At 50.0% G+C, this 23535-nt stretch overlaps 1 protein-coding gene across 5 annotated transcripts in view; it reads right to left on the bottom strand.

Moving 5' to 3' along the window:
• Cdc42bpb (CDC42 binding protein kinase beta) overlaps positions 1–18980 on the bottom strand; it is an 82082-nt gene extending 63102 nt beyond the window's left edge. For 4 of the 5 annotated variants that reach the window (XR_015621663.1, XR_015621662.1, XM_087551969.1 and 1 more), the window contains exon 1: positions 18451–18980. Coding sequence is in view for 3 of the 5 variants with exons in the window: in XM_087551969.1 (XP_087408095.1) it covers positions 18451–18625 (175 nt within the window). In the remaining 2 variants the exon portion in view is untranslated. 5 annotated transcript variants of the gene reach the window in all.
• Positions 18981–23535: the final 4555 nt, after the last annotated feature.

A 23535-nucleotide genomic window follows, 5' to 3' on the forward strand; every position in this document is an offset into this window, starting at 1 on the left:
AGGTACAGCCCCAAAACTAAATTCTGGACTAGGTGACACCAAGAGAAACGAAGGATGTGTCTAGCAAAAATGTCCACAGCAACTTCATTTGTAATCATCAAAATCTAAAAATACCCAAAACATTCACTGAAAGGGCAATCTGTTCTATCCATGTAATAAAAACTATTACTATACTTAAAGGGCAGGGGTAGGATTACTGTTAGACACACACTTGCATATCTCAGGACAGCTGTGGAAGCTAAAGAAACTAGGCATAGCTGCTTCTCTCTTCTCTCTTCTCTCCTCCTCCTCCTCCTCCTCCTCTTCTTCCTCCTCTTCCCTCCCTCCCCCCCCCTCTCTCTCATGCAGCTGCCAGTGCTGGAGTAGCTGAGGCAGGGGGTCACTGCAGATTCAATGCCAAGCTAGGCTAAAAACTGTCTCAGAAAGGAGGGAAGGAGGGAGGGAAGGAAGGAGGGATGGAGGGAAGGAAGGGAGGAAGGGAGGAGGGGAGAAGGGAGGAAGGGAGGAGGGGAGGAAGGGAGGAGGGGAGGAGGGGAGAAGGGAGGAAGGGAGGAGGGGAGGAAGGGAGGAGGGGAGGAGGGGAGGAGGAGGAAGGGAGGAAGGGTGGAGGGGAGGAGAGCAGGGAGGAGGGGAGGAAGGGAGGAGGGAGGAAGGGTGGAGGGGAGGAGGGGAAGGGAGGAGGGAGGAGGGGAGGAAGGGAGGAAGAGAGGAGGGGAGGAGGGGAAGAGGGGAGGAGGGAGCAAAGGTGCTCACTAGCAAGATGGCTCAGTGGATTAAGCAGGCGCTACCAAGCCTGATGACCTGGGTTTGAAGACTGACTTGTCCTCTGTCTTCCACACGCATTACATGCACGCCTCCACACGTACATATAAATAAATAAATAAATGCTGAATGCATGGGGGGGGGGGGAGAATGTGCACGCATCCGAGAGCACTCAAGCAAGCACTCGAGCTGGGAATGGCTTAGTTGGTGAAGTTCTCGCTGCCCAAGCCTTGAGCACTTAAGTTTGGATTCCCAGAACAAAAAACAAAACACCACCACCAACCAAAACTGGCATGGTGGTACACACCTGTAATTCCAGAGCTTGGGGACAGAGGCAGGAGGATGTCTGGGACTTGTGACAGCCAGTCTGTCTGGTAATGAGCAGAGCACCAGGGTCAGCAAGCACCCGTGTCTCTAAAGAAAGGTGGTGTGGGAGATCGCAGCGGTCAACACTGCGCTGGACCTACATACGCATTATTACCCAACATGGCACCAGGCACAGACTCCATATGACTCCATGAAGCTCCAATGTAGACACTGCCCCACCAGGAGTAAGTAAGGGAGGTGCCTACCTCCTCCAAGAGTCAAGATTGAGACTCACATAGAACACCGGTACCAGTCTTCATAACCTTGTGTTACATGACAACTTTAGATACAAAACTAAGAACATAAGCAAAAACGGACAAACTGGATTTCATCAAAACTAGCAACATGCCAGGCACGATAGCACATGCCCTGACCAGCAGGGGACAGAGGCAGCCAGAGGCTCAAGGCCAGCCTGGTCTACATATCAAGCTCCAGGCCAGCCAGGACTACTTAGGAAAACCCCGTTTCAAAAAGCTAAAAAACAAATCCCAAACCAAAAAAAAAAAAAAAAAAAAACCAAAACCCTAACACCTTTATGTCTACACTATAACCATGAACATGTGTTTAAACTGTTCAGCCAGGAGCCAACGTTGGTATGTTAGTTTCCCCAGTGCTGGAGAATGAATCCAACATGGCACATGTGACACACATCGATAATGCCAGCATCTGAGAAGCTGAGGCAAGAGATCCCAAGTTTGAGGCCTGCCAGGGCTACACAGACTCTTCTACAGGAGGTGGCGGCGTACTCACAGTCCTGGATATGTCTGAGGCTGAGGCTAGAAGTCTGGTGAGCCCAGGCTGGGTAACTACACACCAAGACCACGCCTCATGGTTGGGGGATTGGCAATGGTGGCAAACACCTAACTGAAAAGGGAAGGAAGGAAATAACAAGGAAGTTACACATACACACACATCTGATACGGGATTTGTATGTCTAGAATGTGGGGTGAGACTGCGTGGCTGACTAGAAGACAAGATCCGCAGCGCAGTTTAAAACTGTGTAGAGGGTCAGAGGAAGTTCTTCAAAGCACAAAGGGAGTCGGCACGGGGATGGAAAGTCACTACCCACAGAGGAGCGCGCTCTGGGAACGTCTTCATGCACACCGCTGCTCCGGGCTCCTGGTGGGAAGTGGCTCCAGGCCCGGCCCTACCATCTGGACTCATGTGCGAGCCTCTGGAAGATCCAGCAACTGGAAGCTACAAACAAGGACGCACCTGAGGCGGCTGGACACAGCGCTGCTCGGCAGAGACGGGCGAGTACCAACTTGTGTTCCTCAGTTCAATTAAAACTGCAAAGCTCAAGACGGTATTTAAAAGCCAAGTCCTGCTGGGCGTGGTGGCTGAGGCGGGAAGTCAGTCCATACCAGCCTGGGCTGCATGAAAGCCTTTCTCAAAACGAATGGAGCCCTCACTCACTACCTTCAGTGCTGAAGGGTCTCCATCCAGCAGTCAGATCCTGAGCAGCGTGTAAAGCATGCTATGAGCCCCTCCACTACACTGACACACTGTACGAGGGGCCTCCAGTGCTCTGGGGAAGGGGGGTGCTAGGAGGGTACCACACATTTCTATCCTTCTGCTCCCTTGGAGTGGCCCCTGGCAAAGGGGGCAGTCACAGCCTCTTAACTTGGTCTACAACCTCCCCCAGTGGAAGGAGGGACCAGACTGGAGAAAGGAAGGAGCAAGGCTTGCCGCACATCTCCACGGCCTGTGTCTATGTGGTTCCATGAGGCAGGAGTTTTCTAGGAAGCTGCCCTGTGACTCTTGTGTGAACCCCAGCTAGCTCGAGGAAGGTAGGGGCTGGAGAGAGAGTGGAGCACACCCCTCTCACTTCAACTTTCCCTCACACGGAGGGAGAGCCCCAAGTAAACAGATGAGGTGTCTGGGAAGGTCAAATCAGACTGCATGGTGTTCAGGGAAGACAGGGAAGGGAAGCAGCTGCCAAAAGCAGGTTCTAGGGATGTGACACGCACACTGAAGAGCCCTCCCGTGTACACACTCTCCAGGCCGGCACACGGACTCCATGACCACCAGTCGTGTAGAAAGTGGGGCAGCATCCCCAGTGGAAGTCTGTCAAGACAACAAGCTCCGAGCCCAGCTGAGTGGCTAAGAATTCATTTGTTTATTGCTAGTGTTCCTTCTGGGCCATAAAAGTTTTACGAGCTGGTAAAACTTCTGTGCAAATCCTGCAGAGCTAACTGGACGGATGGTTTCATACGCAGCATAAACTATACTTCCCAAACTTGGTCAACGCCAGTCCTGCCGCACTCTGGACCTGATTCGAGGTCTGTGCAGGCCCGCCTACTGTTCAACTCGGAGGATTCCTTACAAACACAGTGCTGCAGAATTCCTCAGGAAATACAAACAACCATGAAAATCTCTACTCGTCAAGTCCATCTTATTGAGAATGTTCCTAGGACTGTAAACACAATCCTCTGAGTAAAGTTTCATGCCATCATCAAGAATGACTGCAGTAGGGAAAACAAACTGTCAAGAAAAGAGGAGTGCCGGGCTGGAGCTAAAGTGTAGGCTCTGCCGTCAAAGGCCAGGCCCACAGCCCGAAGTCTAAGGAAAGGGGTGGGAATCCACAGCATGTGAGTTTTAACTCACATTAAAACCATCCGCCATTGAGATGCTATTGGAGAAGAAACTGATCAACTGGGTTCCAAGACATAAGAACGGCACCACGGGAACAACTACTGGCCTAGTCTACAAATGAGGTTTCTACACAATCATCGCAAAATGGACACCAAGGACGGTCAACCCTGAAGTGCCAGAGTTAACAAAGAACTGTGTCTAGAGGAAACCAGACATCAGAGAAGAACACTGAAATTCTAATCATCATCCTCAGAAAGAATGTTTATAGAGTTCTGCCACCCACCTCGGTGGCCAAATGGCCACCAAGCAGGATCTCTTCAAGTTATGTCTACCCTAGTTCTATGCTCACTCCAAACTGAGAACAGAAGACATCTTTAATCCTCAAGGGGTAAAAAAGCAAGTGTTAGTTATATGTACACAAATACATGCAATGCACGCACACACTGTTTATACAGACACACGCATACACGTGACTAACAAAATATCAAAACCAGAATCCAAGAAAAAGTGGTGAGCACACAAGAGCAGCAGTGGCTGAGGGTGACTCGGCAGCAGTGAAGAAAGCCAGATCGCTCGAATGCACATAGGCATGCACGCACACACTCATGCACGCACGCATGCACCCATGCACGCACGCACAGATGCTCCCACTCACCTGCCCAAGGGCGTCTACCTGCCTGTCCCCTCGCTGTATATGGTTCCACAAGACTTGGGCTTTAAGTGGCTAATACTTTTGTCACTTTTGTCAGAAAAGTTGTCCACTGGTTTTCAATTCTTTAAACCTACTTAAAGGCTTCATAGCTAAGGACACAGCCTGAGGTAAAGTACTTCACCAACATTCCCACCCCTGAATCACCAAAGAGGACAAAGAGAGGAAGAAAGACTTCACTGCAGTCACACACATAATCAGAAACTGATTAAGACCTCCAACTCGAAATAAAATAAAAGATCTAAACTGCCCCATGCAAAACCAAGCATGCAATGTGGAAACTAGACCCATTTCCTCTTAGGAAGTCAAACACGAAAGTCCTCAATAGAACAGCGCCAACGAACCAGCTCCACTAACGAGACACAGCGAGGAACACAGCACGGTGGGATAAATCCCACCAGGGGAGACCAGCTCTACTTCTAATGCAGCGCGTATAGCGTGAGATCCTAGAGGAGGAGAGCTGCAGGCTTCTTTCAATACGTACAGGAAGAGCACAGGGCAAAACCCAGCACCCTCTAATCACACACGCTGCCCTACAGCCTAGAGTGAAGAGTCCGACACCTGACATCCAGGGGAGGCTCCTGGCTAACAGCATGCTCACTGGTGAGGACTGGAAGTCCTAAGCCAGCGTAAACACAAACAGAACTACTGCTGCCCCTCTCTGCCTCACAGTGTTCTGGGTCTCCACACAGAGAAGTAAATTGTACCCAAATGGCAAAGAAGCAAATTTCCTTTTCCGGGAAGTGAAGAGTTGGCAGGGTTTTGTTTTGCTTTGCTTTGCTTCTGAACAAAGGTCTCACTACGTAGAGCAGGCTGGCCCAGAGTCTGCAAACCTGCTGCCTCAGCTTTACACATTAGAAGTTCTAAGCACTAGAGGCTGGAGAGATGGCTTGGTGGTTAAAAGCAAAAACTACTCTTCCAAAGGACCTTCAGTTCCCAGCACCTAAGCGACAGCTCACAACTCCCTCAACTGCAGACCCGAGATTAGATGCCCTCTTCTGGCCTCTATGGGCACTGCATACACATGGCACGCAGCGTGCAGGCAGAACACACATATATAATATATATAATTCTTTCTTTTAATTTTTAATTGTTATTTGAGACAGGGTCTCTTTATATAGCTTGGCTGTCCTGGAACTTGCTCTATAGGCCAAGCTGGCCTCGAACTCACAGAGATCCTCTTTGCCTCTGCCTCCCAGGTGCTGGGACTTAAGATATGTGGCAGCCAGCAGTGGCGGTGCATGCCTTTAATCCCAGCACTTGAGAGGCAGAAGCAGGTGGATTTCTGTGAGTTCAAGGCCAGCCTGGTCTACACAGTGAGTTTCCCACCACCTAGGGCTATGTATAGAGATCCTGTCTCAAAAACACAAAATAGGGCTGGTGCGGGAGAATTGTGGGTTCACAGACAGCTGGAGTTGCATAAGGAGGCCATGCCTAAAAGCAAACCTAGCAAGGGAAAGGGAGGGAGGAAAGGAGAAAGCGGAAGGCAGGAGATGGCAGAGGAGACAAATGAGAACTGGTAAAACGCTGTGACGTTGCATTTGGCAATGACTCCTTAGCTGTGAGACCAAAAGCAACTAAAGAAAAATAAGCTGGACTTTATCAAAATTACTCTTGTGCTTCAAAGGACGGCGTGAAGAACTGTAGCTGAAGCCCCAGGGACTGGGAGCAAACCATGTGTTTGATACGAAGACTTGTGTCCTATAAATAACTCAAAACTCAACAATGAACATAAAACTGATTCAATTTTAAACAGGCAAAGAATGTGAATATTTAAAAAAGAAAAAAGACAAACAGTCAACGGACAGAGGAAAGGGGTTAAACCAGAGCCACTCACAAGCAGCAAAGGACATGAACGGTGAGGAATCTGCCCAGAAACAGGCAGGGCAAAGTCAGCACGTGGCCAACACGCAGGAGACTTGCTGCAGCCTCTGCCTGCCATGGAGGACAATCTGAAGTTCCTCAAAACACCAAAACCAGAGCTGCCACCCCTGCCATGTCCACACAAGAACTGTATACCAATATCGCAGTATCCCCAACAGCCGACGGAAACCCAAGTGTGCAGCAGCTGACGGATGGATAAAGAAAGTATAAACCTGCTGTGTGATGGGGCAGCGCTCAGTGGTGAACAGGAGTGAGCAGAGACAAGCGCCGCCTTGGTGAACCCTGAAAACGTGCTAGTGAAAAGCAAGCCCAGCAAGTGGTCTGTTAGCTCATCCCACCCTGGGGCGACGAGGCAGGGGGGTCACCATGAGGGTAACATCAGCAGAGACACAGAACATGCCGCCCCCTGTGGGTGAGCGGGAGTAACCACAGTGCGGGCAAACATCATGGAAGCGGCTTGGTGACTTAGCGCTAAGGTAGCAGCTGGGGCGCCATCGCTCATGCGGGCTCTCCGTGTGACAGTCAAACATTCTGCAGGTAGATGGGCAGATGTACAACTAAAACCCGAGAACTGTACCCCTGGAGTTGTGTGGGTTTTCTGGTGTATGCTTGTGGTGTGTGCATACATGTGTATAGTGTATACACAAGTCACGAATCCAGTGTGTGGGCAAAGGGTCGGCCAGGGGTCCGCTGGGGGGTCACCAGGAACCAGTCAGGGGTCACCCCTCACTCGATCCCTCTCCACTCTATTTTATGAGACAGGGGTCTCTCACAACCTGGAGCTCACCAAGTTAGCTTAGCCAGCTAGGCAGGAGTCCCCACACCAGCCTCCTGGTCCTGTCTCCACCTCCCAGCTGAGATTAGAGTATGCACCACCTACCCAGCTTCTTTACGAAACAAAACAACACAAGAAGCCTGTTACTCCAGACCTAGGCTTTACAGGTGGCACGGTCCTGAAATCTAGGGAACTGAGGCAGGATCATTGTAGGGCGGATAGGAGCACACTGAGACTCTTACTCACACGTGTACACACACACACACACACACACACACACACACACACACACACACACACACACAATTTCCTCAGCACTGCCAGAGTAACTTTTCAAAAAGATTTATGTATTTCATTTTGTGAGTGTTCTGTCTTCAAACACACCTTTAGAAGCCTCATGTCTTGAGAAGAGGGCATCAGATCTGGTCGTGAGCCACCATGTGATTGCTGAGATTTGAACTCAGGACCTCTGGAAGAGCAGTCAGTGCTCTTAACCACTGAGCCATCTCTCTAGTCCCAAAATTAATTTTAACTGTACAACAAAAAGACTGTTTTGCTAATGTACTTAAACGACCTTAACAATTTAGTTTCAGATACATCATACAAGGGTTAAGAACATCCATGTGTGACTGAGCTGCAGAATGGCTTCACGGAGGGTGTGGTGCTCACACCTTCAACCCCAGCCCTGGGAAGCCGAGGCCCAGCCTGGCCTATATGACGACTTCCAACCCTGCAAAGGATAAACAGTGAGACTCTGTCTTAACAGAACAAATAAAGCGCAATTACTTTAAGAAGTGCTACTTCTTTTTTTTTTTTTTTTTTTGGTTCTTTTTTTCGGAGTTGGGGACCGAACCCAGGGCCTTGCGCTTCCTAGGTAAGCGCTCTACCACTGAGCTAAATCCCCAGCCCCTGAAGTGCTACTTCTTAAAGTACAGTCAGGTACAAAATCGGCGTCTTTCTCAATAGCATGTAATCATGATAAAATGGCATTTGGAATTAGAAATACAGTATGTGTTAAATATTCTCAGCCTGCAGACTCACACACTGCTTACATAGAGTGCAGAGCTCAGATTGCGGCTCACCTTGTGCTGTCAAGGGTGATGTGCCACAGATCAGCAGCCTTCATGCATGGTGGCTGTGAAAGGGGCCACTGACCTTCTCAGTTCACTTCTGTGACACAGGAGTGGAAACTCACAAGATTTTGAGCAGTGAGACTTCGCTCGTCCCCCCCTTGTTTACTCCCAAGTGACCTCTTCCCACACAGCAGAAGCTCAGGAGCTGAACAGACTCAGCTCCGTGTCGTTTCAAGGCAGCCCCATACAACTGCTGTGACACAAATGGCTTTGAGCCCCTGCTGGTCATACTGGCCACTCCCTCTCAGACTTACCTGCCTTCCCTCTCCTCCACCCCTCTGGGCCTGTCTCAGCGCAGGCTGGACTCCTTACCTCTCCTTCTCCTACTCAACCTGGGTCCCTGTGTTCCTCAGCCTGCCCTACCTCACCTCCACCTCAGCTCGACTTCCCAGGCTACTGCAGCCACTCTCACTCTGCCACCACATGGGGACCAAGAATTTCTCCTTGGGAAAACTTTCAAGACCAAGAGAAAAACCATGGAACCAAACTACCAGTTCTGGACTGCCCATCACACTTATGGGGCCATGTCCTTCCTTCCTTCCTTCCTTCCTTCCTTCTTAAGATTTTTATTGGAGTAGGCATGGTGGCCCATGCCTTCAACCCAGCACTCGGGAGGCAGAGGCAAGAGGATCTCTGTAAGTTTGAGGCCAGCCTGGTTTACAGTGAGTTCAAGGACAGCCAGGGTCACTACAGAGAAACCCTATCTTGGAAAGAAAAGAAAAAGGTTTTATTTATTTGTGTCTGTATGAGCATATGCCACCGGTGTCCAAATAGGCCAAAAAAGAATGTGAGATCCCATGGAGCTGAAGTCACAGGCATTTGCAGGCCACCCTTCACAGATGCTGGAGGCCAAAGTGGAGTCCCCTGGAAATATAGGACGTGCTCTCTCCGTTGGGCATCTCTATAACCCCGCCCCCACCCTTGCCCCCAACTCCATCCCCACCCCCCATCCCCACATCCTATTTTTTAAACATGAGATAAACACCAGTGAGTTTGCCAGTGATGCAGAGTTCCAATCAGACAGCATATAGTCAGAAGGACAGCCCAAAGCACCAGATGTGGAAAAAGAGCCTCTCCAACGACCTCAGAAGAGACAACCCTGGGACTTGAGAAAATGAGCTCAGAGCTTGGGGGAACACCAGTCCGTGGGCAGGGGGCAACACAGTAGGAGTCGTCTTAGGCAGGGAGGAAAGGAGAGGAGGGGAGGTGGAGGGGAGCTCAGGTGCACACTGTGCAAGCTGGAGGACCTGCTCAGATCGCAGCATCCATGCAAGGCTGCCCTCCCCCCACCCCACCCCCGGTTGCTGGGGCAGAGGCAGGAGCACCCCCAGAGCTCACTGGCCAGCTAGCCTACCAGTCTGTGAGTTTCAGGTTCAGTACACGATGTCTACTTGTGTCCTCTACAAAGGGACATGCTCACGTATGCACTCACGTGTACATATACCGCACACAGAGAGGGGAAGAGAATGATAGAAGAAAATGTCTAAGCGATATATATGTGCGTAAGTCAATTAAAACATAAAAACACACTTAAAAGCTGTCAACATCATAAAACAACAACAAGATGCTATCAAAGCAACACTGAAGAAACTGAACACCTAGACACGAGAGCTGGCGCCATGGAAACGGGCTGCATAAGGACTAGGAGGCATGACTCAATGTCTTCACTCAGAGCACGGGACAGAGAACCCCAGAACCGAGAGCCACGGTGCCACAATCACTCGGAGGCAAAGGTTCCAAGGTGCCCACCAGACAACCCTTCACAGCCTACACATCCCAAACGGCCACACAAAGGCCCAGGGCCTCAGTGGACCAGCAACAGAGAGAGGCAGGGATACTGCAAGTGGCTCAGGAAAGTCCTCTCAGCCCGTGTCCAGGCACACTGTCATCCCAGCTGGGAGGGGAAGACATTTTTAGGCAGATCAAGTTTCAAACATTTATATTCTCTCTCTCTGTCTCTGTCTCTGTCTCTGTCTCTGAGCTACTAAACACAAAACAAGACAAAGACCCCGCTCCCTTACAGGGAGAAGGCACACACAGTCCAGAGGGAAGGAACGAAGGAGAGGAACAAAAGCCATCCCCACTAAAGCCAGCTGTGCGGTGTGCCCGGGGCGGGGCATGAGAAGGCTGAGGCCAGCCTGGGCCAGTGTATCGAGTTCCAGGCCCATCTCAAATCTTCCCCCAAGACCCAGAGAGAGAAAGCCCATTAGAAATGAAAAGAAATCGATGGATAGAGGCTCAGTAAAAACCTAAAAAAAAAAAGTCAAAAATGAAGCAGACGACATGGAAGACTCTAGAAGAAACAGGAATGGCAGACTCCGTGAGGCACGTGACTATACAGGTGTTCTGTGTAAAAACCTCTCAGGAAGCCAGGCACTATGGTGCATGCCTCAGTGCCAGCACTCGAGAGGCAGGAGGAACTCCGTGGGTTCAAGGCCAGCCTAGCTCCATAGCCAGCTCAGGGACAGTCAGGGCTACACAGTGGGGTCTTGTTTCAAGTAAAAAACAAAAACAAAAAAAAGATGAAATAAATAAAAAACCTAGTATGAAATTTAGCTCTATTCACTGAGACTCAAGCTAAGGGGCAAATAATTTACTCAAATCACATAAAAAACTTCCCTTAGAAAAGATGCCCATGGGGCTGGGGATTTAGCTCAGTGGTAGAGCGCTTACCTAGGAAGTGCAAGGCCCTGGGTTCGGTCCCCAGCAGCTCCGAAAAAAAGAACCAAAAAAAAAAAAAAAAAAAAAAAGAAAAGATGCCCAAGGGGTTGGGAATTTAGCTCAGTGGTAGAGCGTTTGTCTAGCAAGCACAAGGACCTGGGTTTGGTCCCCAGCTCCGAAAAAAAGAAAAAGAAAAGATGCCCAAGGGCTGGGGAGATGGTTCAGCTGTTAAGAGCACTGACTGCTTTTCCAGAGGTCCTGAGTTCAAATCCCAGCAACCACATGGTGGCTCACAACCATCTGTAATGGGATCCGATGCCCTCCTTCTTCTGGTGTGTGTCTGAAGACAGCTACAGTGTACCCATATACATGAAATAAATAAATAGATAGATCTTTAAGAAAAGATGTCCAGGTGAACTCCTTCCGGGTTAGCTGATAATCCTCACCCATTCGTAAGAATAGCAACACAGAATATCAACTTAAGCCAACTTTTGTAGCAGTGTTTGGGAAAAAAGACAGAAGACAAAGGCCGTCTCCAGGACTGGCAGCTGAGGCCACCAGAGGAGCAGGAGGTATCAAAGGGGGGAGTCAGAGGGGGTGTGACAAGTGTGATGTGTAAGAGGGGACAAGCCAGCCCAGACTGCAAGGCTTCTCCACAGTGGCGCCCCCGCCCTACTGCCCAAGACATGGAAGGGCTGGGCACTGCCTGATGGGTGGGCTGCAGCTGAGAGGGGACCAGATGACGAGTTTTAATGTGTCTGGGTGTTCTGTCTGCATGTGTGTCTGTATACTGCACGTGTGGTGGGACCCTCAGAGGCCAGAAGAGGGCATCAGGTCCTCTGGATGCTGGGAATAAAACCCAGGTCTTCTGGAAAACCAGCCAGTGTTCTTAACTGCTAAGCCACCTCATTCCTTCAGCCCCCTGGCCACGTCTAAGAACCAGGTGTCCACCTAGCCCTGGACCATGACATCCCAATTTTAGGTGACAGTGACCGTGGCCTTGGCTTTCTCTCTCAGGGTTCCTCTCCACGCTGGCAGTATGGTGTGAAAGTCACAGTCTGAGGAGGAGGCGGCAAGGACTGATTTGTTTCAGCCTGGTTTTACATAAATGTGCCACTGGAATAAGGGTAAACTTAAATGTACAGGAAATCATTCCAAAGAGTTTGACAGAAAAAGCAATGAATGGAAAACAAAGTGAGTCTGGAAGGAGGAGGCAGCACATGGATCTGTGAGTTCAAGGCCAGCCTAGTCTACAAAGAACTCCAGGACAGCCAGACCCTGGCTTGAAAACCAAAACAGAAAGGCAGGCAGGCAGGCAGGCAAGCAGGCAGGCAGGCAGGCAGGCAGGCAGGCAGACTGAAACTGATCCTGCAGAGGCTTTGAACATGGGGAAAGCACCCACTTACATCTGGGAATCGAGAGCTTTAGTTAGGCCAGTGCTAAAGGAGACCCAAAGAAAATACGAAAAATCAACCAGCAGCAGGCAGCCAGGAGGACAAGGATGACTGCGGTCCTCAGGGAAGACACACACGGCTAGATGCTGCCTCAGAATTAGAGGAAATATTTAGAACCGGTTTACTGAGAGAGGATCATGGAACAGGGCAGGCCCCACAGCGTCTCAAAATTCCCATCCCGGAGATCACAGGAGTCATGGTTCAGTGACATTAGAAATCACCTGAGTGGGAGAAGCTTCACAAGTTCTCCAAGGAGGCTCCAATCCAGGGGCAGAATTTGAATGGAATTATTAAAAATTTCTGAATTTTCAACACATTCCTAAGAATGGAAAAACAAACAAACAAACCAAAGTTCCCTATAATCTTTTTTTGGACAGTGTTCATCTAAAACCAATTGCTAGCTACCCATCAACCAATGACACAAACCAAAAACTAATGGTCAACGAGGACTTGTTTAAAATCAAACTCAGAGAATAACCTCTATTTCATAGGTATCTGTTCTGTTTTTCTGGTAGATTTTACATTTAAGAAAACTGTGAAAAAAAATTTACTATGTGGGGGCTAAGGCTATAGCCTCTTCCAAAACAAGAAAGAGAACCGTCTTAAATATTAAATACTTCACACTGTGGAAACACTCAGACTTTCTACTGAGGAAGACCGGGTTCCTCAGTTTCCCTGTCTTCTTCAGTAAGGACGGTGTGCGCTCGCACCTGGAGAGGGAATCTCAAGGTCCTGTTGTTACAGACACTATCCTAAGAATCGAAAATAAAACCTCAGAAACAGCTGGCGTGATGACCGGAGTCTGTGATCCCAGGACTTGGGAGACAGAGGCAAGAGACTAAAAGTTCAAGGTCATCTCTGGCTACACAGAATTCTAGGGAAGCCTGGATTACATAAAACTCTGCCTCAAAATAAGTAAATAAAAATTAAAAGTAAGTCACGGCTGGTGCGATGGTTCAGAGGGTAGTAAAAATTCCTTCCACCAGGACTGATAATCCTGTGTTTACTCCCCAGAGCCCAGAGAGGTTCATTCACACCTTCGGTCCTCTGACACCCACACATGCACTGAGGCACACTCCTCATTCACACACAAAGTAACGTTCTTAAAAGTAAGTAAATTACAAAACATCGGAGTGGAAAAGCGCCTAGGATGTGTCCTCACAGGGTCCAGATAAGACTGCATGGTTAAGTTGTTTTGATTTTTTTTTTTTTTTCTGGAGCTGGGGACCGAACCCAGGGCCCAAGCGCTCTACCACTGAGCTAAATCCCCAACCCCCCTGTTTTGATTTTTAAAAGTTTTTTTTTTCTTTTTGACCCATGTCAAAAAGGGCCTTTAACTCCATATGTAGCCAAGGATGACCTTGAATTCTGATCTTCCTGCCTCCACCCGCTCGGTGATAGATCACAGCCAGGAACCACCAGGCCAAATTTGCAGGCAGTATTAGAAACTGAACCCAGAATTTGTACATGGTAGGCAAATATTCTCCCAAGCAAGCTAAATCCCTATCCGGATTTCAATTTCTTAGAAGTAAATAAATAAATGTGAAGCCTATATTTGGTCTCATCTAACAAGAACCTATTAATGTTAGTCTCAAAAACTCCTTCCAGGGCCAGTGCAACGTTTTCAGCAGGTAACGGCGGTGCTCACTAACAAGCCTGAGTTTGACTCCCAGAACTCGCACAGTGGAAGGACAGAGCTCACCCCAGAAACTGTCCTCTGACCTCCACACATGGTGGCCCATGTACATACTCACAAAATACATAAAAATTTTTTTTAAAAAAATTGAAAGAACTTTCTCTTCATTAACAAAAATACACTGGCTCTTCTTAGCCACGTTACTGTTTGGAATTAAGTCTTGCCCACTCACAGGCGGATCGCATACCTCTGACGTCTAGACAGACTACCTGGGCACCTAGGTCCCCAGCAAGAGGCTGAGCAGGACGAGGAGGAGGAGAAGGAGGAGGAAGAGGAGGAGGAGGCAGCAGGAGAGGACCTGCCTGCCAGCCCTGCAGTAGGCTCGGGTCCCTAAGTTACCCTTGAGTACTGCACACAGAGCAATTCACCACACAATATAAACTTCCCAGTAGGTGGCCCAACCGCAGCCCCCTGACTGAGAACTCAACTGCAATTCTGTGTTTGAAGATGTAAGGCGCACGGCAGTGGGCTCGCCTGGCAGTGGGCTCTGGCAGTGGGCTCGCCTGTCCTTGGAGTGGCTCAGTCCTCAGTCCTCGGAGAGCTTGAGGACAGAGGGCAGGACCGGACAGGCCTGTTAATGTTTAATTGTTTCCTCTGTCTATCTCATGCCTTGCACCCAGTGTCAGCTGAACGTTGAGGAGCTGTTTGTAAAACAGAAATTATGTTAGCCTATGCTTTTATCACGAAACCGCTGGCATTTCCTCCCAGTTTAGAGCTTATTAAAAGATCTGTTTCCTAAATCTCGAATTTTTTTTTTTTTTTGGTTCTTTTTTTAGGAGCTGGGGACCGAACCCAGGGCCTTGCGCTTCCTAGGCAAGCGCTCTACCACTGAGCTAAATCCCCAACCCTAAATCTCGAATTTTAAAAAGTATATTCCTGTTCCACAGACATTGTCCAGAGAAATCCTAAGTCACCAGGCATTTTGAGATTCTTAGTGCCATCCGGTCTTAGAACGTATGGCCACGCTGATGGTGAGGAAAAGCATTTAATGTGATGGGTGAAGTGACTTAGTATATGAGTGCTGGCCACCTCGCCTGACGACCATGCCCAGGGCACTCGTGGTGGAGAGCGGACTCCCACTAGATGCCTCACATGCACTACAGTACACATACCTGCGCGTGCGGACGTTTTTAAAGGAGGCTTGGGAAAGGTTAAGATCACTGGCTGATCTTCTAGAGGATCCAGGTTCAATTCCCAGCACCTACAGCACAACTCAACTGTCTGTAAACCTAGTCCCAGGGCTTCTGATGCCCTCTTTTGGTCTCAGCAGGTACTGCACTGCATGGAGTGCATATACGTGTATAAGACCCTAGACGCTTACATGTAAAAAAAAAAAAGAAGAAAAATTGTATTAAAGAAATAAAAAAAAAAAAAAAACTCCTAGGTATGGTGCATAACTTGAATCCCAGCACTCAAGAGGCAGAGGCAGGCAGACCTCTGAGTTCAACCTTGTCTACATAGAGAAACTCTACCTTGAATAAACAAAAGAAAGATGAGGAGGAGGAGAGGGAGGAGGGAGGAAGGAAGGAAGAGGGGAGAGGAGGAGGGGGAGGGGGAGAAAACTCCAAGGAAGTAACCAGAAAGATAAAAGCTTAGTTCTATTCATTACAGGGTCAAACACCCCAAGAGAAGATGCCCGGGACTGTGCCTGGGGTTTCACACAGAGAGATGCTTTCAGAGGTTACACCTGAGCTGTGGAAAAACTCCACATGTGAAAACTCACTTTTATATACAGAAGAAAAAAAAACAAAGAGAAAAAGACAGCACGTTGGGGTGTCTGTATTTATTACCATTTGCCAGAGTGACACATGCTGCGCTTCCAATGGCATCTAACTCACATTTTAACACACATACACACACACACACACACACACACACACACACACACACACACACACAAAGGCACAGCATTTCCAACTTTTAATCACAGTCCGGAACTTCATGGAGGAAACCCGTCGAATGACAAACATCATCAGAGGCAAGGTGAGGACCGCCCTGCAGTGAGGCACCCAACACAAACACCGCGGGTGGGTGGGCAGGCGGCTGCGGGAGCCAGGAGCCACCTTTACACCTTAGAAACTTTTTATTACTTTTGTTTTCCAGATTTCTCAAAGATTTCCCTTAAGTTTCCTCACGGCTGAGCTGATTGTTCCCCTTCCTAAGATCCAAGAACCTACCTGCTGGTCACTAAAGACTGGCCAGGACCTGTGTGGTGGGACAAATTGGCTCTCAGAGACTTCTAAGCAGGCAGAGTGAAGTTAGGTCAGTGCTCTGGAGTGGTCTTACTAGGAGGACCACTCTTTGTCCTGTCACCAAACACACAGTGACTGCAAGTGCCTTTGCTGGTAACACCCCACTTCAAGGTTACAACAGGGCACACAGGAACATATGGAAGAGTACCTGGCAGTCTAAACTATGGTACGATTTCACTAACATTCTATCTTGTGTTTAAGAATGTTCTGTTCTAATATTTGGTTTGTGTTGTTCAGGGACACTCTCAGATAGCCCACGCTGTCTTCAAACTCAATAATGTAGCTGAGGCTAACCTTAGCCTCCTGTCTCTGCCTCCCAAATGCTGGGATTACAGGTGTGTGCGCGCCACCACAGCTGGTTTGCTCTTAATTAGAAGCTGATAGTAGGAACTGGGCTAAGAGGGTAATTTATTTGTGAGTTTTTCTTTTTTTTTTTTTTTCGGAGCTGGGGACCGAACCCAGGGCCTTGCGCTTGCTAGGCAAGCGCTCTATAGCAAGCGCTCTACCACTGAGCTAAATCCCCAACCCCAAGGGTAATTTATTTGTAATCACAATTTCCAAGAGCCAAAAGACAATTTTAAAGCTCTGTATACACTATAGCACGCAGCTTCTGTTTAGATTCAGAAAGGTCAAATATTACAAAACCTGCCCTCTCCACATGCAGAGCAGAGCAGAACGCCCTCCCAGGGAGAGCACCCAGCCTTCTGCACATCCAGTCCTGGTGCTCCCCAGGTCCTAGACCAGAAGACGCCTGGACCATACCTCCTGAGGGAAATGGCCCTTCCTTCTCTCTGCAACTCCTCTGCTCTGACGGCCCCACTGCCTGCTGCATCACTCACACACAGGGCGCCGGCTGAAGGTGGAACTGCCTAGATCTCCAGGGCCAGCGCTAAGATTGGCAAATCCAATATTGAGGAGTCTCAGATTGCAGAGTGCACTTAAGACCTCACTTTCAAAGCAACCCTGAAGCCACTGTCCAAGTGTAAATCGTGTCACCGATAGCCTCCGGAAAGCCAGTCCTCTCTCATCTATGTGACCAAGAGCAGGGGCCCTCACAACAAAGCCCCCATGACCTCCTGCTCCCAGCATCTGCGGCAACATCTCACTGAACAGCAACCAGGCAGAAGCCCTCCAGAGATGAGCCATGTCCAAGTCTCACACACAGTTCTAGATTCCAGTCGGCAATGGGGGAGGAGCAGGCCTCCGTGTCGAACACATTTTATTTCCTCGTGTAAACATCAACTTTATCTGTACCAAAGATTAGAGATGACTGGTTCAAACTGCACGGCCTTAACCCAATGACGAAAGCAACCAAGGGCAAGATTTACAGAGCTGGACCTGAACCTAACCCACACTTCCTCTTACTTAGTCCTTATGAGGGAACTGAGGGTCTCAAGCGGAGTTACTGTTAGGGTTGGTTGAAACCTTACACTCTGACCTGTCTTGGGAACTGTCAATGAATGACTCCAATCAAGCATTTGTACCACTAAAGCGCAAAAGGGTGTCCGACCTATGGATACTGCATTAGATCCCTAAATGAACCGAATACCCAAGATCAGAGGTAGAAGTTTTTAAGTGACAGTTCTAACTGCCCCCCCCCCACCCCAACACACACAGCCCGAATTATTACGAGTCTGACACGATTACAATTCGGTAGTTGGGGTGGGGTGGGCTTTGGCCTAGTGTATTTGAAATAAAGCCTTTAACATTTAAAATTCGCTTGGAGGTGCTAAAAGAAAGGGATATTCAGGCCCTGGACATCAAGGGGAGGTGGACAGGCTGTCACCTGGGTGGAGCCCTAGGGGCTGGGCTGTGGGACGATGCATTCGGAAGGCCCACCGAGCAAGGGCGGAGGGTGAGGAGATGCAAAAGACACAGGGGCTGCCCTCCCACCCGGCAGAGCCTAGGGCTGGGAGGGGTAGCTCCAGGCCCGACTCTGGACCCCAAAGGCTAGTCCGGGGCGGGGGCAGGGCGGATATCCCAGGGAGCGCTGCAGGAAATGATATCCAGACTCGGAGGGTGGGTCTAGGAAGCGGCCAGGGCGATGGCCGGGAGTGGGGGGGAGTGCGAACGGAGGATGTGGCTCCGGAGCGCAGGACCAGGGAGGCCCGGCGCGGGTCCGAGGAGTAAGAGGCGCAGGGGGGCGAGCGGCACCTTACTCACCCCACTCGAGGAACTCCGCCACATACTTGTCGCGGCGCAGCGCCGAGTGGCTGCACTCGGTGTAAAGGCACACCAGCACGTCCAGCAGCGTCTCCACGCTCAGGGAGCTCTCATTGCGCCACGGCCCGTCCAGGAGCAGCTGCTCCAGCTTCTTGAGCCGCACCTTGGCCGACATGGTGCCGCGCGGCCCGCTCCCCACGCGCCGGCCTCTCGCTGCCCGTGCGCCCCGGCGTCAGAGCCAGCACTCCCCGGCCCAGCGGCCGTGCACCCCGGCGTCCAGTAGCCGCGCAGTCCTTGTCGTCGCAGCCCGGCCTAGGCCGACATCTTGGGCTCCGTCCCGGCGGCACCGAGTCTGGGGCACCGGGCCCCGCGGGTCCATGGGCCGGTCTCCTCCCCTAGGCGCCGCCCGCACGCCCGCACGCCGTCCCCGCCCTCAGCGCCTGGCCGCGCCCTCCCGCGCGCCGTCACCGACCCGGACCGTGGCGGAGCCCAGCACCGCGCAAACCCGGCCGGCGCCCGAGCCTGACCTCAGCCCGGCCGGCCGCCCAGCCCGCGACCTGCAAGCCAACCAGGGCGCGGCCAGCGCGGCGCAGCCAACCACCGCGGGGCCGACCGCCGCCGCGCTGACCTCAACGCGACGCCCCGCCCTCGGCCCGCAACGATCCGCCGCTCTTTGGGCCTCGCGATTCGCCGTAGGAACGGTGTGGGGCGGGGTGCCCAGTGCGAAACCGAGATTGCGGGTGGCGCACGCGCATAGGAGCGCGGGCGGGGCGGCTAGCCTGGCTGTGTGTGCCCTAGGTCCCATAGTTCGGCTCTGTTCTCGGGCCTCCGGACCGACCCTCGTGGCCGAGCGGCCTCGAGAGCATCGCTGCTGGGTTTCGGTTGAGCTTGTCCGAGATGTGGACGGACAGTGCCCTGTGCCCGAGTGCGCACAGGAGACGCGGGTGGGGCACCTGCCGAGAGGCTCCGGGATCCGCTGGACGCGCGCTCCCCACTAGGCAAGCGCCACTGGGAATGCGCAGTGCCCTGCCTCGTCTGTGCAGATTCTACCTCCTGACTGATTATTAGGCTGTCCACCCGGTGGGGAGTAGACTGTTGCCTCGAGGCGAGTCGCCGCGTTTGCTCGATTCGGCGGCTGAGAAGGTTGATGTAAAAAATATCCCTTACGACAATCCCCCAGCCTCCGCAGAGGAGGAGCCCTTTGTAGACCCCAAGGTTGCTTCAAAAGAATGGGGGCTTGTGGTGCAGTAGAGGAGGGGCAGGTGGGGTTTGGAAGCCGGAAGCTGAGAGGAGCCTGAGGCAAAACGCTGGGTGGAGGGCCGAATGGCGACTGAAGCGCAGGAAGCGACTGAAGAGTCCCTGGAATGATGCATGACTTGACTGGGGATACGAGGCACACATACAAGCCTCCACGCTGTCTTCAAAATTCACGCGCGTCAATATGCGTGTGCATCTAGCTTAGTTTTCAAAACGCAGGCAAAATAGCCCAGTGTAGTAGGTTGGATAGAGCGAATCTTCGTCAGACCTTTATTATTGTGAGGGAATCTATACGATATAAAGTATATTCACGAGTTACTGCATGTATGTGATGCCCAGTTTTTAAAACTTAAAATGAAAGCCCAAGAGAATCGTCCTATCCAAAACTAGAATCTAAGCACTGTTAGTAGGACAAAGACCCAAAGTAGTCTGACCAGACAACTGCATTTTCCCCCTGACAGCCCCCATGCTTCCTCTTTGTCCCGTAAGTTTGCTCATGAGTGTTTTCTCTGGCCGGCCCTGACAGACTTTCAGCCACTCCCCATTGACATCCCTGAGTCCCTTCTCTGGTTACATGCTTCTGGACTATTTAATTCCTCCCAATTAGGACTTTGCACTTGCACACTCCCCTCCCCCCCCCAAATCTGAGATGCTTCTCCCAACTCCCAACTGAGTGTGTCTGCTCATCCCAGATCTGTTTCTGCACTGCCTTTTAGGACGCCTCATATATACAACCCTGGGACAGATCAGACCCTGGTGTACTCTGTAAGCTTCCTTTGAACTTGAAACAGTGCAGCCACATGGGGGTTGCTCTACGTAGCCTGAGATCAAAAATAAATAAATAGATAAATGGATAAGTAAATAAATAAATCTTTCTGTAGTCAGTTCCTCTGGTGTAGAAGAGTAAGCTGTCTCCTGTGATTTTAGTCAGTTTGGGAAAGGATTTGAGTTACTACCCACTTAGCTCACTTGCCCTGGTCATAACTACCGCTTACTTTGGTGGTTGCTGTCGAGCATTAGAAAACAAAGTCTGGGGCTGGAGAGATGGCTCAGTGGTTAAGAGCACCCGACTGCTCTTCCAGAGGTCATGAGTTCAATTCCCAGCAACCACATGGTGGCTCACAACCATCTGTAAAGAGATCCGATTCCCTCTTCTGGTGTATCTGAAGACAGCTACAGTGTACTTATATATAATAAATGAATAAATCTTTTAAAAAAAAAAAGAAAAAGAAAACAAAGTCTGACCAACAAGCTGGAGGGTGAGACAGCCCTGGGTTCTGACTCTTGGCGGAGGAAGCCTATCTTTTCTGGCATCCCTGAGAGCCCACCATATCCTTATAGTAAACTGAGTTTAGATCAACACACCAACCCTACTCCAAGCTAACCTATGCCAACACCTCAAAATGTGCACGAGCACAGTAACAAAGCAAAGACTTGGTCCACAGTTAGGGTCAGGTTTACAAGCATTTTTCTTGATAATCTACATAGGCAACCCGGAGGATTAACTCTTGGATCTTGAGAGTTCCACATCTGCATAGATGATGTCTAAACAAATGGGGGTGGCTCTGGGCCAGCCCAACCTTATTTATTTACAGAAGCCAGTGGTTTATAGGGCTGCAGTTTGCCGACTCCTCTCACTTCACAGCAAATGCTGTGACTGTTGGGTTTCAGGATCAGAGCCTCAACCCTTGTTTGAGAAAGAGGGATGTGACTACTGGAAACAAAGTTTCCATTTCTCTTTGAATCAGTGTGAGAAAGGGACTTCCAATGTGTGCCTGAAAGTGTCCTTTCGAATTGCTAAGAACAACAGGAGATACTCCCAAAGAGAAAGGAACAAGTAACGGGGACAATAAACAATGCGGGGCGGGGGGGAGGGGGACCACAAAGGATTAATAGACATAAGAGAATTTGATTGATCAAACTGGTGTTAAAAAGCAAAGCAAAAACACCCAAATGTATGCTTCCAGGAAGGGTGGAATGGTCTGTGATGGTTCACACCTTAATTCCAAGCTCGATAGACCAAGGCAAGAAGGTGACTGGGAATTATAGGCAGGCTTGGCTCAGAGTGAGACCCTGGCTCAAAAGATCCAGGAGAGGGGAGATGTGGTTTAGTTGGTAGAGTGTCTAGCATGTGCAAAGTAAGTCCTGAGTTCTGTCCATGGCACCGTATAAACTCATATATGGTGGCACAGGCCTATAATCCCATAATCCCAGCACTCCAGAGACATAGACAGGAGTAGGATCAGAAGTTCAAGTCCTTCCTTTGCTATTTCAAGTTCAAAGAAAAAATGTGAGACCCTGTCCCCCCAAAAAATAAAAAGATAAAAATCAAGGGGTGACAGAGAACAGAGTTAGTCTTCTACCTAGAGACCAGATACATGAACTAAGGAACTCTGTTGCCGTGGAAACAGGCAGAACATGGCATTGACCCCCTGACATACAGCTGATCAGAGATGAACCGTCTGGCCCAGCCAGCCAGAATAGAGAAATGAGATGGAACCCAGGGACCCCCCCCCTGCCCTAACACACACACACACACACACACACACACACACACACACACACACACACACCGGCCAGCCAGCCAGAATAGAGAAATGAGATGGAACCCAGGGACCCCCCCCTGCCCTAACACACACACACACACACACACACACACACACACACACACACACACACACACCGGCAGGAAGACAGTGGGACAGAGAAGACAGCTACAATGCTCAGGGCAGCACAGGGCTGCAGGGATACTCCACAAAGTCCCCTTAGGAGTCCAGCAGCCCACTCATACTCAAAGAAAACATCCAGGACCAAAGAAAGAGACTCCAGGAAGATTAGAGGAATAGTATCTGGTGCGCATAAAGACAAAAAAGATAATGTTCCCCACAAGCCAGGCTAGAAGACCCCATAGCTGATAGACACTGGATGGGATCCCCAGGAAGGCTGGTGTTTACTGTATTGTCAGCTTTCTGTCTTTGTGGGGGAAATGGCTCAGAGTTGCAGAAACTGCATTCTGTGTCCACCTGACTTGTTTCTAGGCCTGTGCTGAAGCAGAATATTGTGGCAATGTTATAGAGCAGAGAGACAACCTTTACATCAGGGAGACCAGGAGGCAGGGAAAGGGAGAGGAGGGAGCCCGTTTCCCAGAGTTCCCTCCAAGGGCATGCGCAAAGTGCTTCCTTCCATTAACTAGGCCCCATTTCCAAAGGATTCTATCACCTCCCACTAGGGTCACCAGCTGGGAAGTGAGCCTTGGTGGTGGGATCCACCTTGGAGGTGGGATCACCACTTCTAGATGGCCAGGCACTTTCCCATAGGCCTCCGAGACAAAGCCCTAGACTCTTTGGGGCTTCGCTTCATGTAGCTTGGCAAATGTGAGACCCTGAGTTGTGTCCAAAAGAGGCAAAGGGGAAGCACTAGACTGAGCTCTCCTCCATGTCTGCCTAATCATCAAAACACGATAAAACAATATCAGACTCTTTCCAGATAATTTAACTTCATCCCAGAACAAAAGACACAAAATCGTTTATCGGAGGCAAAAATACCCAACACCCAAAGGGCAAAATCACAATGTCTGTTATCCAGTGGAAGAAGACAGCTTTCACACAAGCCACTATGGCGGCCCCATAGTGAGGAATCTAAGAAGATGACCAAGTGCTCTCACATGCTAGTGGGAAGACACAGCCTGTAGTGAGGAGACTAGGAGTCAAAGCCAGCCTACAGTTCCATAAGAGAATTTTAGCAGAAGACATTAAAATGGGTATTGTAACAATATTTCCTATGTTCAAAGTTAATAAAAATCATTTAAATTTTTGGTTTAATATCCAG

This window comes from Rattus norvegicus, chromosome 6, assembly GCF_021556685.1.
Source record: "Rattus norvegicus strain SHRSP/BbbUtx chromosome 6, alternate assembly SHRSP_T2T, whole genome shotgun sequence".
NCBI lineage: Eukaryota > Metazoa > Chordata > Mammalia > Rodentia > Muridae > Rattus > Rattus norvegicus.